The sequence below is a fragment of the Saccostrea echinata genome, unplaced genomic scaffold, assembly GCF_033153115.1.
Source record: "Saccostrea echinata isolate AGI-Se365-2 ecotype Australia unplaced genomic scaffold, CSIRO_AGI_Sech_v1 ptg000084l, whole genome shotgun sequence".
Classification (NCBI taxonomy): domain Eukaryota; kingdom Metazoa; phylum Mollusca; class Bivalvia; order Ostreida; family Ostreidae; genus Saccostrea; species Saccostrea echinata.
This window is the reverse complement of record NW_026889833.1, coordinates 1099410-1125481: the sequence shown is the minus strand read 5'-3', so window position 1 is coordinate 1125481 and position 26072 is coordinate 1099410. Positions and strand designations below refer to the sequence as shown.

The 26072-nt window shown below is 35.3% G+C and overlaps 1 protein-coding gene across 1 annotated transcript in view; it reads right to left on the bottom strand.

Annotated features, from left to right (window-relative positions):
• LOC133176914 (serine-rich adhesin for platelets-like) overlaps positions 1–26072 on the bottom strand; it is a 166867-nt gene that overhangs the window by 1111 nt on the left and 139684 nt on the right. The window contains exons 74-83 of the mRNA XM_061311972.1: positions 22440–22559; positions 21212–21340; positions 19897–20019; positions 19552–19725; positions 17674–17735; positions 17345–17460; positions 9216–9449; positions 6201–6312; positions 1774–1777; positions 1066–1231 (exon numbers count right to left, since the gene is read on the bottom strand). Coding sequence (XP_061167956.1) covers positions 1066–1231; positions 1774–1777; positions 6201–6312; positions 9216–9449; positions 17345–17460; positions 17674–17735; positions 19552–19725; positions 19897–20019; positions 21212–21340; positions 22440–22559 — 1240 coding nt within the window. The remainder of the gene's footprint in view (positions 1–1065; positions 1232–1773; positions 1778–6200; positions 6313–9215; positions 9450–17344; positions 17461–17673; positions 17736–19551; positions 19726–19896; positions 20020–21211; positions 21341–22439; positions 22560–26072) is intronic.

Below are 26072 nucleotides of genomic sequence, written 5' to 3'. Positions count from 1 at the left end.
TATTGATGCAGTTGAATCGCTCTCATTAATACATATCAACATATTTGGTTTTATTAAAATATGTTGAATGGTTCCTTTGAAACAAAGCTTAATACCATTTAAAGATAAGTGAGTTCAAGGTCAAAGGGAAGGTCAAGGTCAAAGGAAGGTCAAAAAGTGTTGAGAAAGTTGAACAGCTCTTATCAATAAATATATTAAGCATATAAGATTTGATAAAACTATCTTAAGTTTATTTGAAATTGAGATAATCACTAATTTAAGACAGTGAGGTCAAGGTCAAAGTCAAAAAATGTTTATGCACTATGAAGGGGGAAGGGGTACAGCTATATAGAGCAGTTTAATAGCTCTCATCAATATGTATCGGCGTATGAAGTTTGATAATAATGTCAATAATAATTTGAAACTTAGCTAAACACAAGTGAAACCAAGGTTAAAGGAAAGGTTAAGGTCAACAAATAGTGATGAAGTTATATAATTCTTAGTAATTCTTATAATTCTTAGTAATTAGTATGTATCAGGTTATAAGGTTTGATAAAGATATCATGAACAGTTTCTTTGAAATCGAGCTAAACACAAATTTAAGAAAAGAAAGGTCAAGGTCAAGGAAAGGTCAAGGTCAGAAAATGTTGATACACTTCAATAGCTCTCATCCATTATGTATCAGCATATGAAGTTTGATAAAAATATCTTGAATAGTTTCTTTGAAATTGAGCTAAATGCAAAATGTGATTGAAGGGCAGATGGAAGGACAGAAGGATGGCAGGAAGGAAGACAGTCATGACAAACACTACATGCCCCAGCCATATTCATGGTGATGCATAAAAATCATGAAAAATATCAACTAAATTAATGTTTATATGAGTGGAATGCATGTTCAGCTGCATAAAATTTCATTTTTTTTTCAAGGTTTCTAAATAACACCATACAAAATTATTAATTAAAAGGGTGATGGAAAAAGAAAATATATTTTTTGGTGTAAATTATTGGAATTTTAAATTTCGGTGTAAATTATTGGAATTTTAAATTTCAATGTACTAATAAACTTGCTTTGTAGGGTATACTTACATGTTTGCCCTAACTAAGATAACAAACACAATGAATAGGAGGATCAAAATTCCAATAAGACTGAAGATGACAGCTAAGGCCACAACCCAGCCTTCTGTGACCCCCTCCTTCACACTAACACCTGGTGTAGAAGCAGCAACCTGTACAGGAGTAATAAAAATAATAGCTAAATACTCTAAAACAAGTAGTACAAATGATTCAGAAAGGCAACCCAATAAGGAAGACAATATCTTTTGCATTAATTGTACTATAACTGGAAAGACCCAGGAAAAGAGCCCTGCATCACTACCGTAGTCAGGTGCTCTAACCACTTGAGTTACCCAGACTGATATCCATAGCCCATATAAAGCCCAAACCACTACATTTCTTCCTCCTTAAAATTGTCTTTGCCCACAGTGACACACAACCCAGATTTTTTCCCCCTATAAGCAGGACTTATCTGGAAGTCTAGGGGTGGTCAATGGCAATGAATGTTACAAGGAAGGAAAAAAATATATGGTTTGAATGGGAATCAAGCGTGGGACCCCTATATTACTATTTTGGTTAATTTCATATTTTGAAAGTTATTGTACAGTACGTTGGAAGTTATCGTATTGCTAACCTCCACCCCTAGCAGTTATGATGAAATTCCTCCAAAAGTCTTCTGTTTGGTTTAAAGCATGGGTTACATCAAAAAAAAAGGTTTGACATGACACAAATATCACTTACGTATCTTAACAAGAGGCCCAAGGGCCTTAACGGTCACCTGAGTATAATACAACAATTTAGAGGATCCACAGATTATAAATGAACTGAAAGGTGAAGCTTTATTGCCCAAAAGCAAGAAAAATAGGGTGATCAGGATCAACAAAATAATTAGTCTAGTTTTCATTAACAGTTCATAAATTAGGTTCTAATCTGTTCCCCATTTATCACTATCACCATACAGTATATTAACAAATTATCAATGATTCTGTACTATTTTAATTCCTTGATGAAATCTCTTACATTGGACTCTTTTGGTCTTTGATGAACATTGAATTAGACAAGTTATTTTTGTCTCATTTTTTATTTATCTATTACTTACAAGTCTACCTAATCATTTAAACTATAAAAGTACTTTATGTATTATACAATAAAAAATCTTGCATAATTCTCTTATTCTATTAATCTTTCAAGTACATTATTTACAGTGATTAATTATCAAAAGTAAATGGCAAAGGGGAATAACTCCTCTCAGTTGAATACAAATTAATAGAGCCCTGGCCAGGACCAGAACACTTGACCAAATGGTCCAGATGTTTAAAAATCTTTATTAAAACTTTTATCTTTTTGCGCCCCTGATATGACCAGGTGCAGAGAAGATTTTCCAAAAAAAATAATGCATTTTTACTACAGATTCACTATATTATCGATAGAGCCCCCCCCCCTCCCCCTAGCACCAGAACCCCTGACCTTGGGGCCATGACTTTCACAGTTTTGGTACAATAACCCTTGCTTATCATAACTATGTATTCAATTTGTTTCAATAATACCCAGGAGTAGAGAAGAAGATTTTCAAAGAAATAATGCACTTTCAATATATGATCTATATAGCCCTGCCCTAGCGCCAGAACCCCTGACCCTGGGGCCATGAATTTCACAATTTTGGTAGAGTCACCCTTGCTTATCATAACTATGTATTCAATTTGTTTCAGTAATACCAAGGAGTAGAGAAGAAGATTTTTCAAAGAAATAATGCACTTTCACTATATGATCTCTATAGCCCTGCCCTAACACCAGAACGCCCGACCCTGGGGCCATGAATTTCACAATTTTGGTAGAATCTCTCTTGCTTATCATAACTATGTATTCAATTTGTTTCAATAATACCCAGGAGTAGAGAAGAAGATTTTTCAAAGAAATAATGCATTTTCACTATATTATCTATATAGCCCCGCCCTAGCACCAGAACCCCTGACCCTGGGACCATGAATTTCACAATTTTGGAAAAAAGTATCCTTGTGCACCATTACTATGCACTTAGTTTGTTTAAATAATACCCAGGAGCAGAGAAGAAGATTTTCAAAGAATTAATGCATTTTCACTATGTAATCAATAGAGCCCCGCCCTTACACCAGAACCCCTAACCCTGGGGCCATGAATTTCACAATTTTGGAAAAGGCATCATTGCTTGTCATAACCATGCACTTAGTTTGTTTAAATAATACCCAGGAGAAGAGAAGAAGATTTTCAAAGAAATAATGGACTTTCACTATATGATCTATATAGCCCCACCCTAACACCAGAACCCCTGACCCTGGGGCCATGAATTTCACAATTTAGGTAGAGGGCCCAATGCTTATTACAATCATGTGAACAGTTTGACTGCTTGATGTCCAGGAGTAAAGAAGATTTTTAAAGATTGCATCAATTTTGGTGGTTTTAGCCCCACCCCTGGGACCCCAGGGGGGCAGGGATCATGAAATTCACAATTTTTGTTCCCCTTCACCAAAAGATGCTATATGCCAAAATTGGTTGAAATTGATTGAGCGGTTCTAGAGAAGAAGTTGAAAATGTTCAAAAGTTAACGGACGACGACAGACAAAAACGGATAGCAATAGGTCACCTGAGTGACTCAGGTGACCTAAAAAAAATCCAAGTTACTATCAAATAAATGCATAATTAGGTCACCTGAGCCACTCAGGTGACCTATTGCTATCTGTTTTTGTCCGTCGTATGTTAACATCTGAACATTTTCAGCTTCTTCTCTGAAACCGCTGAACCAATTTCAGCCAATTTTAGCATATGGCATCTATGTGTAAAGGGAAACAAAATTTGTGAATGTCATGATCCCTGCCCTCCTGGGGCCTGAGGTGTGGGGCTAAAACCACCAAAATTAATGCAATCTTTAAAAATCTTCTTTACTCCTGTACATCAAGCAGTCCAACTGTTGGCATAATTGTAATAAGCATTGAGCCCTCTACCAAAATTGTGAAATTCATGGCCCCAGGGTCAGGAGTTCTGGTGCTAAGGCAGGGCTATATAGATCACATAGTGAAAGTGCATTATTTCTTTGAAAATCTTCTCCTCTACTCCTCAAAATTATTTAAACAAATTAAATAGTTACATAGTTATGATAATCAAGGGGGCCTCTTTCAAAATTGTGAAATTCATGGCCCCAGGGTCAGGGGTTATGGTGCTAGGGCAGGGCTCTATTGATAATATAGTGAAAAGGCATTAATTCTTTAAAAATCTTCTTCTCTGCTACTGGGTATTATTTAAACAAACTAAGTACATTGTTATGATAAGCAAGGATTCCTCTTCCAAAATTGTGAAATTCAAGACCCCAGGGACAGGGGTTCTGGTACTAGGGCGGGGCTATATAGATCCTAGAGTGAAGGTGAATTATTTCTTTGAAAATCTTCTCTGCCCCTTGGTATTATTTAAACAAACTAAGTACACTGTTATGATACACAAGGATGCCTCTTCCAAAATTGTGAATTTCATGGCCCCAGGGTCAAGGGTTCTGGTGAAAAGGGGGGGGGGGCTCTATTGATTATATAGTGAAAAAGCAAAATTTCTTTGAAAATATTCTTTTCTGCTTCTGGTTAAAAAGCAAAGAAGCTAAGTGTATAGTTCTGATGAACAAGGGTGCTTCTTCCAGAGTAGTGAATTTCATGACCCCTGGGTCAGATGTGCTGGTGTAAGGGTGGGGATCTTGATAATATAGTGAAAATGCATTAATACTATTAAATAATCCTGTCTGCTCCTTGGTGTTAAGCTGCTGAGATAAACAAAGTGATTAGTTATGATGAGCAAATGTCTGGTCCCAGGGTCAGAGGCTCTGGTGTTTCTCAGTGGGGGGGGGGGGGGGGGGGGGGGGGGGGCTCTATTGATAATATAGTGAATCTGTAGTAAAAATGCATTAATTATTTCTTTAAAAATCTTCTCTGCACCTGGGCATATCGGAGGCAAAAAGAATAAGAGTTTTAATAAGGAAGGGTATTTTTACCAGATTTTTGAGATCTGGACAATTTGGTCAAGTGTTCTGGTCCTGCCCAGGGCTCTATTAATTTGTATTCTACAGAGAGGAGTTATTCCCCTTTATCATTTACTTTCGATAATTAATCACTGTAAATAATGTACCTGAAAGGTTAATAGAATAAGAGAATTATGCAAGAATTTTTATTGTATAATACAAAAGTACTTTCATAGTTTTAATGATCATAATTAATAGATAAATAAAAATGAAACAAAAATAACTTGTCTTAATATTAAATGTTCATCAAAGACCAAGAGAGGAATATAAGAAATTTCAACAAGGAATTAAAATAGTACAGTAGCACTGATAGTTTGTTAATATACTGTTTGGTGATACTGATAAATGGGGAACAGATTAGAACCTAATTTATGAACTGTTAATGAACACTAGCCTAAGGCTAATTATTTTGTTGATCCTGATCACCCAATTTTTCTTGCTTTTGGGCAACAATGCTTCACCTTTCAGTTCATTTTATACTATATGGATCCTCTAAATTGTTATATTATACTCAGGTGACCATTAAGGTCCTTGGGGCTCTTGTTTATAAATTGAAATTTAAACAATAATAAGTAGCATTAATCTTGCAAATTCCTGAACCAGTGATTTTTGAAAAACAAACACGCTGAAAGAAAATGTTTATATGAACCCATATCCCTTTTTCACCATTTCTTAATTAATTTCCTTTGAAAAGAGGAATTGCCTTTCACTTGTTCAACTTGAATTCCCTTTACCTACTGCTATGTGGAATGTCTTGGTTCTAGAGAAGTTAAAAATTGGAAAAGTTTTATATGACATAAAAATTATAACCAGACAGATTTTCATGTAAATTTCTGCAAGGCACCACCATTTTCATGCAGATAATCACATAATCACTGTTCCAGTCTTACACAGTTCTGGTGGTAATTTTACGATAAATTTAATGTAACATCCTTGTTCTATGATCCCGATGATTATATAATAAAGAAATGCAGAGCATGCTTTACTTTTTGACAATAATTTTACCCAAATAAAGTGTATATATACTAGTCCTTTATTTACATTTCCTCATTGACTAATTCTGCAAAATATGGCTTACTTGAGGTGTTGTTGCTAAGATTGTTGTTGTGACCGCAGGTGGTGGAGTGCCCACCACTAGGTCGTTAGTGGTGTTCGTGACAAGCTTAATGGGTTCTGTTGTGATGTTGAGGACCACGCCTGTCTCAGCTTGAACTGTCTGGATAATGTTTGATACAACAGCTTGTGATCTAAAAATATTTGCACTTTATGTCACTAAAGCCAAACTGGAAAAAAAACATAGGTTATCAAAGATTACGAAGCTCACCTCGATGAATGTTATCTATAAGTAAGGCAAATTTCACATGATTTTACTTTTTCTAGTTAGTGTACATCCCAATATCAATATCCATGCAAGTTTGGTTTAAGTAGGACTTATAGTTACTTGGAAATAGACCTGCTCAAAAAACTTTTAACCTATTTACTAATCAAGAAAATTTTGGTCGGTTCCAACATCCAACAAGTCTGGAAGTTTTCATCCTTAGATGCACCATCTATGCAAGTTTAATCATAACAGGCCATATTATATAGCACTTATAAAAAATAACCCTGGTCACTCATCTGAAAGGTCAGATTCAGAATCCAAAGCAAGTCTGGAAGTGTCCATCCCTAGAAACATCATCCATGTTAATTTGATTAAAATATGGCTAAAATTCACTCATGTGGAAAATCTAGGTTGGATCCAGCATCTGAAGCAGGTTGGTTAGTGTACATCCCTTGATGCATCATATATGAAAGTTTGGTCCAGGTAGGGCTTATAGTTACTTGGGAATGAACCTGCTCCAAAATCTTAACTTGGTCACTCATGTAGAAAATCTACCCCAGATCCAATATCCGAAGCAAGTGTGGTAGTGTCCATCCCTGGATGCATCATCCATGCAAGTTTGGTCCAGGTAGGACTTATAGTTACCTTGGAACAGACCTGCTCCAAAAACTTTAACCTAGTCACTCATCTGGAAAATCTAGGTCAGATCCAGCATCCGAAGCAAGTGTGGTAATGTCCACCCCTAGATGCATCATCCATGCAAGTTTGGTCAAGGTAGGGCTTATAGTTACTTGGGAATGGACTTGCTCCTTAAACTTTAACCGGGATGCCGACGCTAAAGCTGACGATATAGCATAAGCTCATCTTGACTTTGTCAAGGTGAGCTAAAAACGGTAAATACACTTGTGAATAAGATACACTTTGAACTTCGTTATCTCAAACAATGATATATATCTCACATCATCATGGCTGTGAAGCGAGTTGGAAGTCCCACTTTTTCTTTATATATTTTAACTCAACATCATGGCATCCTCAAATATCTATTTTTTTTCTCTGTCCCACTGAGTTCGAGAGAGCCACATTTTATGCAAAATTATTTCTTGCACATTATGAAATTATCTAAAGCTTGTAAGAAAAGTTTGAGTGAATAAAAGCTTACCATATCTATGGATGATTGGACAAGACTCTTGTGGAAAATATCCAGATATGTATTACAATATTGCAACACATCAGCACAATTATACTGCTGTACATATATATATCTATAGATGATAAATATTTGATTATTGAATGAACAAAGATGCATGTTAAATTTTTGCTACTTAGATAAAACAAGTTAGACTAAAAATGACGTATTTAAACAAATGTAAAATATTTAAATGTACATAAAGCAATGGCACACATAGCCCACCTGAGTCTGTTACTGTGGTAGACAAATATATAAATGCAACCTATTGCAAAATAAATGAAACCTTAAAGAGCCAAAGGCAGCAACCTATCCATATTCCATAATAATGCTTATATACATTTTTTAACTTGATTTTTCATGTGGTTCCATGCATTCTAACATTAAAACAATGAAGGCTTAAATTGCTTTTCTGTAGTAGACAATTTTTTAAGATATTCACTTACTGCAGCTTTTATGTTACCTCTAGGGCCCATACTTACTTGAATCTATTAATGCACAAGAAAGCTTACACAATTTTTTGTCAATCCTTTTTATAATGGTTCCAGGAATTATAATTTTTTTTAAAAAATGAAACTATCTTACTTAGTCCTTGTCTCAATTATCATCCTATGAGAACTTTGCCTTTCTAGGAAGAAATTTGAATTTCTTACTCAATGGTGCTTAATGAGAAAAGTCTGGTTGAAATTTGCACCCAAAGTTTTCTGGAGAAGTCAAAAACTACATGAAAAATTTATATGACACAGAAAGAGATATGGATAGTCTAAACAACCTCTTAAGAGCTTTAAGGAACCTATAGCTCAGGCGACCTTAAATTCATATGGAATAAAATATAATATGAAAATATTTTAATTTATAATATGCATGTAAGTATAATTTTAAAGAGACAGAAAGAGAATTTGACCGATATTTGAAATATATACACATTTTACTGATTGATATGCAAATTTAAATATGAATTCCAATTGTATTACTGTTCATGCACCTTTTAATTAATCAATATTCTAATATCAATCTTCATTATACACTCAGCTGTTGATACTTAAATTATTCAACATTAAACAAAAGAAAGTAATAAGGAAAGTCTAACTTGAATTGGCTACATATACATGTAATCCTTTCAAAATAGAAACACCACTCTATTTAAAGACAATTTTTAAAGTACATTTTAGCTATTCAAATCAATCTACACTTTTGACAAAATAACTTATTACTTTAGACTGTAAAGGCTATTTACTAGTACAATTCTCTTTTCTGCTTGAACTTTAAGTATGGCGTGACATTCTCAGCGATACATAATTAGTGTCTCTTAAATGGTGACCTATATTCTCATTCGTTAAGAAATTAATAACATTAGCAAATATAGATTGTTGTTAACAAATGATGAGATGACATAAGCCACACCTCTTTACTGTAAGAAATGATGGCAATTGGTTCCTTGAGTCAATCGTTGGCGTCTAATCCATTTTTATCCCATGTGTATTTCACCCGTGAATGAAAAGCTGTGTAAATTTCAGTATTGATGAACTAATCTGGCAACCAATGAGAATCAAGGCCACTATTTGAGAGACGCTAATTACGTATAGCCCAGAATGTCACGCCTTACCGAAAGTTTAAGCAGTAAAGAGAATTGTACTACTTACATAGTAGGATCACTCATGATGGATGCTAGCACAGCCTGAGGAATAGCTATCTCACTCCCACCAAGACTGACGCCACGCTTCCTGCGTCTTTTACTGGCCGAGCAAAGGGCATTGTTTCTGTCAGATTTCACAATGAGCATAATCTGGGTTGTTCCCGAAACATCTCGTGGATAGCCATCTCCAATAGCAATCTTATCTGCAGTTGTGTATGCCAAAGGTGATGCAGTACTTGGCCTAAAGGTAAAGAGAGAGAATCTCTTTATCCATGATATACAATGGACTTCCATACTTCAAGTAAACAAAGAGAATTCAAGGAAACTAAAAATGAATGTTGAGGATCTTAATAAGTTTGAAGTTATTAAATTTATACTTTTTGAGAAAGGAAAATCTTCTTTAGTTTATAATTATGGCAACAATTTTTTTGGACAGATCTATTAATTTAACAATCAGCCTGAGGATTCCTCATAAACCTTGCACATGAAAATTTCTTCCCTTTACATGAACAGTTACTGATTTTTAAAACAAGAGGCCCAAGGACCTTGAATCGCTCTTCTGATAAACTGTACAACCTATCACTTCTATTTGAAGCCTCTAAGTCCTGTATACAGTGGACCTTCAGATATCCGGACGCCAGATATCCGGACACTTCAGTTTCCGGACGATTTTTCATGAGAATGAAATTTTTTAACGTCATTTTGTCTCGTTTTACTGGAATTGCGCATTCCGTATCCGGACAGTCTTTTTTCACCACAAAATGAATTTTTACGTTATATTTTGATTCATTTATCCGGACGATAATTTTTTAACTGGTCTGTCAAGTCTGCTGAAATTTCTTGATCTGGGTGTTAATTGTTGTAAAAACACTGGTCTGGCTGTTTGTTTTAAAAGATGATCACTTGCGACCTATTATCAATGGCTTGCGGCAAGGTTAGTGTAGGTCGATAGGTACGCGTGAGACTCTGGCTTCTCTAACATGGTTTTGATACGTATTATTTAATGGAAATAATTTTATAAGTCTAGGATAATTTTTCGTAGTCAGCAAATATATTTCTTTTACTGTTAGAATAGTTGTAACATGGTTTTATGTGTTTATAGACATGACATCGGAGTTCTTTTATGCACAGTATTTTTTTTCGCAAAACGCATTCTATGATATGATGACATTTATAAAATCACTCTCAAAATTACACAATCGTTAATAAGATCTCGCTTTGGATAATTACGATTGATGTACATGTGCAGATTATGTCACATTTAGCATTGATGGGCGTTCATATTAAATTATAAGACTCTGCCGACAGTACCGACAGGGCTACTAAAAGTTGATTCATTAGACACTGGGAGGTAGAAATAATTAATGTGACCATATAAACATGTTTTTTTTTCCAATGACACATGTACTTTTTTTATTTATTTAAACAAGTATTGAGTAGTACTACAATGTAACTTATATTAAAATAAAGTATTTAAACAATAAAACATATTGGTATATATCAACATTCTTTACTATTGAAAATGGAATGAAAGGCCATAGGCCTATAACTAAAATCAGCGCAATTCAGGTATCCGGACGCTTCACATATCCGGACAAATTGACTGGGAACCAAAGCGTCCGGATAAATGAGGCTCCACTGTATTTAGATAAACCCTTGAAATTCCAAAGGTAGGTCATCATGACCTACATTTTAGATGAAACACTCTGAGAACCCAAGATGATTGTAAGCTAATTAGTACCTGAGAGTTTGTCATGGTGACCTACTTATCACTTGTCATTCTCTGAAAACCCAAGATGCATCAAATAAGTTTGATGATTCTAAGCCAATTAATACCTAAAATATTTTTAAAATTAAAACCATAAATTTCAAAAGTAGGTCACAGTGACCTACTCTTCAGATGACATACTTTGAGGACCCAAGATGCATCAACTGACAAAGTTTGATGATTCTAAGCCAATTAGTACCTGAAATATTTAATTAAAGCCATAAATTTTCAAAAGTAGGTCATGGTGACCTTCTTTTCAGTTGACCTACTCCGAAGACCCAAGATGCATCAACTTACAAAGTTTGATGATTCTAAGCCAATTAGTAGCTGATTAAATATTTAATTATAGTCACATAAATTGAAAAGTAGGTCACGGTGACCTACTTTTCAGTTGTACTCCGAGGACTCAAGATGCATCAACTGACAAATTTTGATGATTCTAAGCCAAATAGTACCCGAAAAAATATTTAAATATAGCCATAAAATTTGACAAGAGGCCCATGGTCCACATCGCTCACCTGAGCACATTGGCTAGGAAAAAGCACAAATCAATTCAGTATTGAAAAGTTTAAGGGGGGGGGGGGGGGGGGGCTTGGATTTTGAACTACCTGAGGATGCTTCCATATCAATATATCAAATGGCTTTGCTGTTCTTGAGCAGAAGATTTTTAAAGATTTTTTTTCCTATATATTCCCTTGTTAAAAATTTGATCCCCCATTGTGGACCATCCCCCCCCCCCCCCCCAATCATTTGAACAAACTTGAATCTACACTACCTGAGGATGCTTCCATATCAATATGACTAAACATGGCTTTTCTGCTGTTGAAAAGATTTTTTCCTATATATTCCTATGTAAAATTTGATCCCACGTTGTGGCCCCACCCTACCCCTGGGGGTTATGATTTGAACAAACTTGAATCCAAACTACCTGAAGATGCTTCCATATCAATATGACAAAACTTGGCTTTGCTGTTCCTGAGAAGAAGATTTTTCAAGTTTTTCCCCCTACATATTCCTATGTAAAACTATGATCCCCCACTGTGGCCCCATCCTACCCCCAGGGGTCATGATTTGAATAAACTTGAATCTACACTACCTGAGGATGCTTCCATATCAATATGACAAAACATGGCTTTGTTGTTCTTGAGAAGAAGATTTTTCAAGTTTTTTCCCCTATATATTCCTATGTAAAACTATGATCTCCCATTGTGGTCCCACCCTACCCCCAGGGGTCATGATTTGAACAAACTTGAATCTACACTACCTGAGGATGCTTCCATATTAATATGACAAAACATGACCTTGCTGTTCTTGAGATGAAGATTTTTTAAAAGTTTTTTTTCCTATATATTCCTATGTAAAACTTTGATCCCCCATTCTGACCCCACCCTAACCCTGGAGGTCATGATTCGAACAAAGTTAAATCTACACTTTCTGAGAATGCTTCCATATCAAAATGACTTAACAAGGCTTTGCTGTTCTTGAGAAGAAGATTTTCAAGTTTTTTTTCTGTATATTCCTATGTAAAACTTTGATCGCCCATTGTGGCCCCACCCTACCCCCAGGGGTCATGATTTGATACAAACTTGAATCTGCACTACCTGAGGATGAATCCACAATAATATGACTAATTGTGACTTTGTTGTTCTTGAGAAGATTTTTCTTGATTTTTTTCTATATATTTCTATGTAAAACGTGGATCCCCATTTGTGGCCCCACCCTACCCCAGGGGGTCATGTTTTGTACAAACTTTAATCTACACTACCTGAGGATGATTCCATATCAATATGACTAATTGTGGCTCTGTTGTTCTTGAGGAAAAGATTTTTAAAGATTTTTTTCTTTAAATTCCTATGTAAAATTTTGATCGCCCATTGTGGCCCCACCCTACCCCGGGGGTCATGATTTGTACAAACTTCAATCTACACTACCTGAGGATGATTCCATATCAATATGACAAATTGTGGCTTTGTTGTTCTTGAGAAGAAGATTTTTTAAGATTTTTTTCTCTATATTTCTATGTAAAATGTGGATCCCCATTTGTGGCCCCACCCTACCCCTGGGGGTCATGATTTGAACAAACTTGAATCTACACTACCTTAGGATGATTCCTTATCAATATGACTAATCGTTGCTTAGTTGTTCTTGAGGAGAAGATTTTTAAAGATTTATTCGTATATATTCCTATGCAAAAATTTGATCCCCCATTGTGGCCCCACCCTACCCCTGGGGGTCATGATTTGAACAAACTTGAATCTACACTATGTAGTGAAGGTCTCACATAAGTTTCAACTTTTACAGCCCAGTGGTTCTTGAGAAGAAGATTTTTAAAAGATTCCACCAAATTTTCACTAATTCTTAATTATCTCCCCTTGAAAGAGGGTGTGGCCCTTAATTTGAACAAACTTGAATCCCCTTTACCCAAGGATGCTTTGTGGCAAGTTCGGTAGAAATTGGCCCAGTGGTTCTTGAGAAGAAGTCGAAAATGTGAAAAGTTTACAGACGGATGGACAGGTCACGGTGACCTACCTTTCAGTTGACGTTTTTTAGGACCCAAAATGCATCAACTTACAGTTTTATGATCATAGGCCTTAAGATGTCCAAATTATGCCTCTAAAACGCTTTGAAATCGAATGCCTGCAAAGTTCAAAAAGTAGGTCACTGTGACCTTTTTTTTTAATATATATGTTTTATGGCACCAAGATGCATCATCTTACAAGATTTAATGATTCTAAACCTCTCAGTGTTCAAATTAATGACCTTAATTGTTTTGAAAAAGATTAGCCATAAAATTCAAACATAGGTAATCAAAGATTACTAAGCTTACCTCGACGAATGTCATCTATAAGTAAGGCAAATCTCACATCATATTTTTTCCTAGTTAGTGTACATCCCAAGATTAATATCAATCAATATTAGATTCAGAATTCAAAGCAAGTCTGGAAGTGTCCATCTCTAGACACATCATCATCCATGCTAATTTGGTTAAAATATGGCTAAAATTCACTCATGTGGAAAATCTAGGTCAGATCCAGAATCCGAAGCAGGTTAGTAAGTGTACATCCCTAGATGCATCATCCATGCAAGTTTGGTCCAGGTAGGGCTTACAGCTCGTTGGGAATGGACCTGCTCCAAAAAAACTTTAACCTCGTCACTCATCTGGAAAATCTAGGTCAGATCCAGCATCTGAAGCAAATATGGTAGTGTCTATCCCTAGATGTATTATCTTTGCAAGTTTGGTCCAGGAAGGGCTTATAGTTTTTTGGGAATGGACCTGCTCCAAAAACTTCAACCTGGTCACTCATCTGGAAAATCTAGGTCAGAACCAGCTTCCGAAACAAGTATAGTAGTGTCCATCCCCAGATGCATCATCCATGCAAGTTTGGTCAAGGTAAGGATTATAATTACTTGGGAATGGACCTGCTCCAAAAACTTTAACTTGGTCACTCATCTGGAAAATCTAGGTCAGATCCAGCATCTGAAGAAAGTGTGGTAGCGTCCATCCCTAGATGCATCATCCATGCAAGTTTGGTCAAGGTAAGGCTTAAATAATCACTTGGGAATGGACCTGCTCCCAAACCTTTAACTTAGTTACTCATCCGAAAAATGAAGGTCAAATCCAGCATCTGAAGCAAGTATGGTAGTGTCCTTCCTTTGATGCATCATCCATGCAGGTTTGGTCCAGGTAGGGCTTATAATTGGGTACCTGCTCCAAAAACTTTAACCTGGTCACTCATCTGGAAAATCTAGGTCAGATCCAGCATCCTAAGCAAGTGTGGTCATGTCCATCCCTATATGCATCATTCATGCAAGTTTGATCCAGGTAAGGCTTATAATTACTTGGGAATGGACCTGCTCCAAAAAAAAACTTAACCTGGTCACTCATCTGGAAAATCTAGGTCAGATTCAGCATCCGAAGCAAGTGTGGTAGTGTCCATCCCTAGAAGCATCATCCATGCAAGTTTGGTCCAGGTAGGGCTAACAGTTCCTTGGGAATGGACCAGCTCCAAAAACTTTAACCTAGTTACCCATCTGGAAAATCTAGGTCAGATCCAGCATCCGAAGCAAGTGAGGTAGTGTCCATCCCTATATGCATCATCCATGCAAGTTTGATCCAGTTAAGGCTTATAATTACTTGAAAATGGACCTGCTCCAAAAAAACTTTAACCTGGTCACTCATCTGGAAAATCTAGGTCAGATTCAGCACCCGAAGCAAGTGTGGTAGTGTCCATCCCTAGAAGCATCATCCATGCAAGTTTGGTCCAGGTAGGGCTTATAGTTTTTTGGGAATGGACCAGCTCCAAAAACTTTAACCTGGTCAATCATCTGGAAAATCTAGGTCAGATGCAGCATCTGAAGCAAGTGTGGTAGTGTCCATCCCTAGATGCATCATCCATGCAAGTTTGGTCCAGGTAGGGCTTACAGTTACTTGGGAATGGGACTTGCTCCTAAAACTTTAACTGGGACGCCGACGCTAAAGTCGATGCCAACACAGGGGGTATAGCATAAGCTCATCTTGACTTCGTCGAGGTGAGCTAAAAAGTAGGTCAAGGTGACCTACTTTTTAGTTGACGTACTTCGAGGACCCAAGATTCATCAACTGACAAAGTTTGATGATCAAAGGCCTCTAATTGTTCAAAATATATCTCTAAATCATTTTGAAAAAGAATGGCATAAAATTTAAAAAGTAGGTCACCATGACCTGCTTTTGAGTCAACATGATATGAGGTCCTTAGATGCATCAAATGACAAGATTTGATGATCCTAGTCCTTACAGTAAGCAAAATATCAACATTTTAATATAATGTTATTTTTGGTCAAATTTGAAGTAACCTTGAGACCACACCATTTGCCCCAGGGTGATGCCTTGAACAATTTTTAATCTACTACATATCCTCATCCTTTTGTGTAAGTTTGGTGATAATCTGCCCAGTGGTTCTTGAGAAGAAGATTTTTTAACAACCAGTACTTTTGTTTCCATTTTCCTAATTATCTCCCCTTGTTTAAGGGTCACAACCCTAGTTTTATTAAAAACGGGGGCCCTTGGGCCAAGGATACCCAGTGACAAATTTGACAATAATTGGCCAAGGGGTTCTTGAGTTATGGCCCATATTCTAAAAAGTTTACAAACACCGCACAAATGGCCATAGCATTAGCTCTTTGAGCCTTTGGCTCAGAAGAGCTAATAATTGATATATTCTTAACAGAACTCTTTCACAGTAGAGGCAGTAAAATGTTTGTTAGCTAGGGACAATGTGCTGTTGAATACACCAAGAGAACTGATCACTGTAGATTTCTTAAGGACATATTACTGTATAAAAGTTTATTTTCACCCAACGTTATTTTCGCCCTTTCATGCTTGAAAATAATTTTGCCCAGTTTTAATTTGCCCAAACACAGTAGTGTTAAAGAGATACTGAGGTTTTGCTTAATTTTCCCCGTTTTAAATTCCTCCCCTTGTGAGGAGGGCGAAAGGGGCAAAAATAAAAAGGGGGCTAAAATTTCCCTGTGTACAGTAGCAGTCCTGGTGAAGTATGCTGGGCACTGTGAACCATGCTAATAAAACTTGAGAAGTGTAAGTCCTATTGTGTTACACTGCTGATGATACTTTCTGCTAAGCCAACTCTTCTAATTAAATTCAACCACTTCTTTTTAATAATCTGTCCTTTTGGAAGTCAATAAAATAATGAAATTAGATGACCATCTATCTGAGATGTAACCCTCTGCAAAACATAGTACGTTCGGCATACTGATTGTTCATATCATTTGATTATCACTAGCATAAACAATGTTATGTCCCATAAACCCTGCGAGATGTAAAGTTTCCTTGATTTCCTTTGCCAAAGAGGGGAAGTAAGTTACAGACCCTAAAACATGCTACTACACCACTTGCATGGTTCGGTTCGTTTCGTTTTGTGTACGGTACGGTACGGTACGCTTCTTGTACGGAACGGTACGCTTTGTGAACGGTAAGGTTCGCTTTGTGCACGGTACGGTATGCTTCTTGAACGGTACGGTTCGTTTTGTGTACAGTACGGTTCGCTTTGTGCACGGTACGGTATGCTTCTTGCACGGTACGATACGCTTCTTGCACGGAACGGTACGGTTCGTTTCTGAGGTAAAGTAGCACGTTTTAGGGTCTGTAGATAACTGTGCAGTAATTGCAATACATGTACCAAGTATTAACCTTGATGCATGCAAATTCACTCAAGCCTTACTTTAACTTTTCTACTCAGTTTGTCAACAATAACGTAGCCAAGTATCCAACTCAATGCACAGTATGAATGTCAAAATTTCTCACATTTCAATCAATCACAAGTTGTACTGAATGTATACTTATGATTGGGTAATCCACAATGGATACTTACACATAGCTAGACTGACTGGAACAACATTGTCTCAGGTTTGCATTGTCTTTGTTGCAGAAATTGGTGATACCAGTAGCAACTGTTGTTCTAAATTGTCCCCTCACTGTTGTTGTGAACTACAATTGAGCTCAATATTCTTATTTCAAAGCAATATTTTCCTTTCAAGCAATCAAACCCAAAATTTAGAATTCAAAATCAAAAATCTCTTTTTAAACCGGAAAAAAAGGTTCGAATACAGATGCATGCAACAATTAAAATCATGAAAGAATTTGATATTGTTTTTGATAAAAATAAATCCTATATGATTAACAGATTCAATGTCTCCTTACTGATGACACAGGTAGTCCTTTGAACTGTAGAACAATACCATAGTTCTTTTCCACTTCATTAGCTGTAAAATAATGGAGAAAACACGACTGATTTGTGGCAACACTAATGTCCAATGTTAAACAATTTTAGAGCTCTCTAATGATTTGTGGCAACACTAATGTCCAATGTTAAACAATTTTACAGCTCTCTACTGATTTGTGGCAACACTAATGTCCAATGCTAAAACAATTTTACAGCTTTCTACCGATTTGTGGCAACACTAATGTCCAATGCTAAAACAATTTTATAGCTCTCTACTGATTTGTGGCAAAACTAATGTCCAATGCTAAAACAATTTTAAAGCTCTCTACTGATTTGTGGCAACACTAATGTCCAATGCTAAGACAATTTATAGCTCTCTACTGATTTGTGGCTATGCTAATGTCCAATGCTAAGAAATTTTATAGCTCTCTACTCATAGCTTCACCTTGTAAAGAGATATTTATCTTGCAAAATATTCAACGTATCGTATATATAAATGTTTTTGAACTTTGTTTTAAAATAATAATTCAAAGGATTAAAGTAACAGGAAACTTAACAAGTTATAAAGATAATATAAACTCGATATCAGTGAAGGGATTTTACATACAGACAACTGACTTTAATTAATATTATTATCCTTCGGAATACTAGAGTCAATCTGATTAGTCTAGAGCATGCCACATTAATATTCTGGGAAACAATTTGTGATGACTCCCTTTTGTTCTTGGTAACAACTGTGTTGTCTCCCTTCAGATAACAATGAAATAGCACAAGCGAATGTGCAGGGTGACAACAGTGCTGTCTTTCTTTAGAGGAAAAAAATGTCTTAAGCGAGATAACTCTAGTTTAATTCAGAGGCACATGGGCCACAATGCTCACCTGAGTAATTTAGGGCCTGCTGTTCTTCAAAATCCCGGGGGTCATAATTTGTATAAAATTGAATCTACACTTTCAAAGGATGCTTCCATATAAATATGACTAATCTGCTGTTTTTGAGAAGATATTTTAAGATTTTTTCCCCCTATATATTCCTTTGTAAAACTGTGATTAGTCATTGTGGCCCTGCCCTATCCCCAGAAGTCATGATTTGAACAAACTTGAATCTACACTACCTGAGGATGCTTCCATGTAAATATAACAAAGTATGGCTTTCATTGTTCTTGTGAAGAAGATTTTAAATATATTCCTATGTGAAACTGTGATCAGCTATTGTGGCCCCATCCTATCCCCGGGGATCATGATATGAACAAACTTGAATTTACACCATGAAATGAAGCTTTCACATAAGTTTCATTTTTTCTAGCTCATTGGTTCTTGAAAAGAAGATTTTTGAAAGATGCCATTAAATTTTCACTGATTTCTGATTATCTGTCCTTGAAGAAGGGCATGGCCCTTCCATTTCAACAAACTTTAGTCCCCTTTACCCAAGGATTCTCTGTGCCAAGTTTGACTGAAATTTGCCCTGTGGTTCTTGAGAAGAAGTCCAAAATGTGAAAAGTTTACAGACAGATGGATGCTGGGCACAATGTGATCAGAAAAGGTCACTTATGCCTTTGGCTCAGGTGAGCTAAGAATTGCTCACCTGAGCCAATTCTTGAATAAGAATTGGTGGAAATTTGTTCAGGGTTCCAGAGAAGATGTTGAAAATTTTCAAATGTTAACGAACAATGCATGAAGAACTTAATTTATTTACACCCTATTGCCTGTGCATATAATTAAAGCATATACATGTCCTTGTAAAACTCTTGTTCGCTAATATATGATTGCACCAAGCAGTTGAAGAGGATGAATGCACTAAATTTTAAGTGCATTAATTTATGAATGTTTACAGTATATGTGCAGAGGAGGAGACTTACGGGGACACAGGTTTGTATTACAATCTTGGGTCTGTGACAGTGCCCCCGAGCAGTCTGCCCCTGAGCCCTGACGAGTAGGATTGTTACAAGATCTTGTTCTTGTCTGGGATCCAGTGCCACATTGCTTTGTACAGTTACTCCATGCAGACCAGTTAGAAAGACCACCATTGCGATCTGAAAAAAATGTGAAGAAAACCTTATTTTCATTATATGTTTTTTTGAAATTTTGTGTTCATTTAACAAAATAAATTTAAGAGATTGTAATGTTTGTACAGTCATGAATTTTCCTTGATAATTCTTTCTACCTCTAAAGAATATAGACTTACTTGATGAAGAGTTACCTACCTTTACACACATTATTAGGTCCTAGAATGTAGCCATTTGTACAGCTACAATTGTATCCCCCAGCTCTGTTGGTACAGTTACTGTTTGTGGCATAACAAGGATTTGTTTGGCATTCATCAACATCTGTAAGAGATCAAGTATTGTACACCGGTGATATCTTAAAGCCTGTCTTATTTATACAGTACAACTTGTATCTGTACATTCATGACTACATACAGAGAATTGTCATGTTCTCCAAGTTATACAAAGCTTTTGTCAATCAAATGAAAACAGACCTTAGCTTTAATACTTGAATGATTTGAAACAAGAATACTGTGATTGAGCTGAGCTAACAAAAATATACCCTTTGTTGACACATTCAGACCTTGAAGAATACATGTATCTGTGTCAACAATGACCTTCAACTGTTCTCCTATACAAAGATACATTTGAATTAACTTGATCTTGTCTAAATGACCTTGAGTCAAAGTTATAGCACATCTTCACCATGGCCTTCTAATATTGTGGCTAATTAAAAAGATATGGTCGCGAATTTTTTTTGTCCTTCCCTTTGAACTTGTTCAAATGACCTTGGGCTACGATCATGACACACTTCCATGTGGTAAACAATCTTCTTATCAAGTATGGGTTTCCAATGTTCTTCTGCTCCAAAGTTAAGAAGCAAACAAAAATTCAACAGTTTTTTTTCTACCAGTGACCTTGAACTTGCCCAAATGACCTTGGATAAAGTTCAAAACATACCTTCAAGTCATAAGCAATCATTGATTGGTGTTAGAAAATCCAGTTTTTCTCCCTTACAAAGTAATGGACTAAACAAAATTTACACTTTTTCTGCAAGTGACCTTGAGTCAAGATGACAGCACAACTTTAGATGAAAAGCAATTTTACTGTTTCTATGAACTTTCAATTTTTCTGAATAAAAAAAAATATGGATTGGACACAAATTATAAACTTCTTTTGCTAGTAATTTCTGAACTTGACCAAATGACTTTGGTTAAAGTCATGACACATCTTCAAGCCATAAGCAATCTTTGGTAAATAGGAGCTTCTCCATTTTGAAGTTACTCCGACATAGTTGCATGAACAGACCAAGATAAGATGATTTTCTACTACCCCACTAAACTTCATTTAATAGGTATTATAAATTAAACTCAAATGTATAGAATTTTCCTCAGCACCTAAGGTGCTTAGACTTGAATTCTGATGAAATAACTACATCTTCCATGTAATTTACAACACCTTACCTTTATCTCAGAGATTTCTTATGACCTAGCATCTAGTACATTCTGAGGGATGGCCATACACTAATTCTTACCATTACACGTGGTTCCATCTCCCGCTAATTGGTATCCTGGGGGGCACTGGCAGGTATCAGTACCATTCACTTTGGCACACATTTGATTCTGGCATGTTGCTTTCTTGGCTGGTGCACACTCAGATTCAACTGAAATACAAAAACAAAATTGTGTTCTCTTTAAATTTTTCATTCACTTTCCTCTTTATATAGCCATTACACTTAATAGTTTTAGATACTATCCAAAATTTCAATTTGGAGAGAACTTATCAAATAAACAGCTACACAGCCTTCTGTCTAATATTTTAGTTTTTGACTAAGAGTGCAACGATAAACTGTTTGACGGCATATAGCGGTATATTTTTCCACAGTTCAATTCATGATACGCTAAAATGATATCGCGGTTCAGTTCAATCAGTCCAGAATTATCCGAATCGTCCGTTTTGTTTCCTTGTTTACAATTTCAAAATGGCTTCCGCACAAAATGTGAGGTTGACGATAACACGTTAATGGCACTTAAACTCAACTCAAGCATCTTACAGACCTCAGATTTAACCCGGAGAAGGACTTATGCCCTGTTCACATGGAGAGTTTAATTTGCAGTAAATTAATGCGAAGTAAAATGATGCGAATTAAACTAATGCGAATTGAATTGTGTTCACATGACAGCTAATGCGAAGTAAACTAATGCGAATTAAAATTTAATTTCTACAGTAGGGCTATTCAGTAAGGCTATTATGACATCATTTGCAAATCACGTCACCTATTCAGGGCAGATCCATTTGACATAATGTCATAATAGTTCCCTGTAAATGTTCATCATTGGTTTAGAATATTGTCACAACTCAAAGATCTACCTATCAATCGAATTCAAGTTATCAAAATGATATTTTTAATTATTATCAAAAAATACGAACATTTGATATAACCCTGTCAAGTTTAAAAAAAACATGATGAAAAACTTTTTAACCTTGTCATGTATCGTGATACGTATCGTATCATGAACTGAATACTGTGATACATATCGTATCGTGAGGTTGGTGTATCGTTGCACCACTATTTTTGACATAAATGTTGATAAAATGATATGTCTAGAACTTTATAATGAACCAGCTTATGTTTATTAATTGTTATACAAAAATCTGATTTCAAATAAAATTTTCTGATTCCGACCAAATACGAGGCAATTAATAAAGAGAACTGGTGATTCACATCCTCAATATAAATCTTCCACAATATCATTCCTTACCCACACAGGTCCTCTGATCAGCTTCAAGTCTGTATCCAGTTTGACAGGCACAGTCATATCCACCATCCTTGTTCTGACATAATTGTGAACAGCCATGATTTCCGGTGCATTCATCCACATCTAAATGATTCAGAAATCAAAATTAGTACAATAAATTAATGAACCATGCAAAAAATATGTAATACTTATAGTTTCTGTATTCCATTCAGGAACTTTTTTGAACATGATGACAATTACCAACTGGTTTCTACTTTCAAAAAAAAAATTCTCAATGCCAAATAAGATGGTACATGTACAGTACCCACCAGACACAACCTAACAGAAAGCGAACCCAGAGCGCACCCCGGGTTCGCTTGGGGTTCACTATAGCTGACCCCGAGCGAACCCGGAGCGCATCCCGAGCGAACCCGCAGTGGACCCAGAGCGAACACCAAAAGCGAACCCCAATTTCAGTAGCGAACCCAGAAAGCGAACGCGCGTTCGGTGTTGCGTAACAGAGCTGTCAATCAGGATTAGCGATAAAACGTGTTAAGGTGCGGTCACACGATGCGATTTTTCATTCGATTTTCCATCCGATTTTTCCATTGGATTTGCTTTCGACTTAAATCGTACCGTGTGACCACCAAAGTCGAAAGCAAAATCTGAAAGTCGATTGGAAAATGGATGGCGTCCGATTTTCAATCAACTTTCCAGTGAAAATTGTGACATCACAATGACATTTCTTGCAACGGGAAATGAATGGTCGTTATTTTTGTCATCTATAATGAATGTATAAATTATTATTAATTGACAAAATATAAGGATACCCAGTAAACGGCAACTACTGGGTACAAATGGGTAATTATATAAAGCATACAAGTCATGAACTATTATTTTACCATAGTTTGCGAGCACGGAGATTCATGTGTTTATAGAATGCCATTTATGATTAAAGTTTTTTGTTGTTTTTTTTTTTAATATCATAGATTTAGCTTGATTGAAATCATCGCATTTATCTAAAAATAAAGAAGAAGTTTTAGTTATTACTTTTAACACCAGCATGAATGTTTGTAAATCTAATTAAAATTAGATGTTTCAAGTGCTTATATGTTGCCATAAATTAAGATCAGTGGTACACAGCATATCAGTACTCCAGCATGCTAGAGGTTTACCGCGAGATACATTGGACTTGACGCCGCGTAAATACCCCAATCCTATCAATGATATGAACAAGTAGTTTTTTTAAGTATTTGCATGGATTCTAATTATTTATAAGCGTTCGTCAAGAGATTCAACTTATTTCATGTATATATATGTCAACATGTCTAGAATAATTTAAAATGGTAGATTTTACTTGTCTAGAACTCACATTAAAGTACTAAATGAAGTGATTAACTAGATTAGGTTTTTAATTTTTACTCCTACAAGGAAGAGCCTCTGTTAACGTCCCTACTCTCCTTATATATGGAACTACTAACAAAAAAAAAATGACTGAAAAAAAATATTTATGTTTATTAGGAGAAATTACGCTGCTGTCTTTTCTCCTTGAATTATCTTTCTTACTTCTTTTCACTTCGACGTGATGTAGCATTGTACATTTGCCTCTAACTACTGTATATATGTTTGTATGTTATTAATTTTGTAACTTATGTACTTTGGTTTGAGTGAATAAATTGAACTTTGAAAAAGGGAGAGTCTGACACCCCCCCACCCCCCCAAAACTAAAAAAAATCAACATTAAATTCTTTTAAAGAATTAATGACCTTTAGTTTACATATCATCAGGGAGGGAAGTTTTGAGTCTGATTTTTATAATTAATTGTTTTATTATTTTTTAGGAAGGTAATAAGGTAACATTCTTTACTTACCTACCAAAAGTTACTTTTATTAAAATTTTGATTAACTTAATTATTGGAGGGTCTGATGAATTTGATATACTGTGTACCCAGTCACACATTTTACATATACACATGGTATTCATTGGGCTGTAAATATTTCACCTACAGTAATTTGTGAAAATAAAAAGGCGATATATCAAATGTTTTCAATATTGTTTTGTCAACTGCAGGTCAACGGGAAAAAGGTTAACTTTTGTGACGTAGCTATTATACCTTTCCGGTAAACGAAAGTCTAGTGCAGGTTCTTTTTAAAAATCGTTTTATGCCGAAATAAAAAAATACGTGTTTTCCTTTTTTGGTCAGTTTAAAAACCCTGGAAAACATCAGATACTTCGGACAAGTTCTTTTCATGTGGTATGTTTTCTTATCTTGTAAAGTAATAACAGACATAACCTGTACATTACGACAACATAAACGTCATAATGGGGCAAATGACGTAATATTAAACAATGAAGGGAAATTTTTTTTCATAATCATGCTTTTTAGGTTTATTACTAATAATCAGAATAATTTAAACTAAAAAAAAAACAAGTACTTGTTCTTGTCAAAATCGTTTGTAAATCGAATGTAAAATCGTATCGTGTGACCACCCCACCAATCGACTCCAATCGACTTACCTGAGCAAGTCGAATGAAAATCGAATGAAAAATCGCATCGTGTGACCGCACCTTAAACCAATCAGCACCTCGACCAATCCAGTTTGTTATTTGATGTAAATAAAACATTGTACAAGCAAAGCGTGTTAATATAAAGTGTGAAACTATTATTAACATGATTAAAAAAAAATATTTATATTTTAATTATCCAGGTAGCAAGTTATTTTTACACATTTATTTTCTTTATTTTTAAAATCCATTAACATTTCGTATTTACCAGACAAAAGGTACTTTCATGTATAAAAGAAAAAAAAGAAAATAATGTTTATTACAATTGTTACTAAAAAATGAAAAAAAAAAAGGTTTTTGACAAATCATTGCATTTCATCATTTCAAGTTACTGTACAAGATTATGTATATGTACATGTACGTGCTTTCATTCAATTATTTTATTTTTATAATTCTAATTTACATTTTGTCTAAATCCAGATCAACATTAAAATTATTGATCTTCTTAATTGAAAATGAAAAAAAAAATCAAATGTACATGTATGTCCGATCGTAAACAACTATGGTATTATTTTGATTTATCTTCTACAAGAAATATCATGTAAAGCTTTAATTAGCTTGTTTGTTTGTTTTTTTAACTGAAATAAAAGGGGTGAAAAAATGAAGCGCTAATTAGCTATTAACTGCTAATTGTGGTCCTGATTGTTTTATATCAATACATCAAAAATGTACATTTAAAAAATATTCCCAATACTTACATAAATATTTAGTCGGCAAATGTACACATGATTGTCGGGGTTACTTTTAATTCCTCATGCTTATTATTATTTTTTTTAATATAATTTCGGCAAATGAATGAATAAAAAAAATTGCTGATTTTTGAAATTCATAAATGGAAAGATGGATATAGGTTTAAATCATTTTTAGGCCATTTTTTAATTACAAATCTTATACCCCCTTATTGCATATAATAAAATCCAATTGAATCAAAACTCACGGCCCACCTATATCATGTGATAGAACAAGCAGCATTCGATCATAAATTACATCTTTAGGTATCAAAAAGATTAATAAAAAAAACAATTTTCCGAAGTCGGGGAATTACATATAATTATTTGTAATCTTATTTACATGTAGTTTCAAAAATATCCA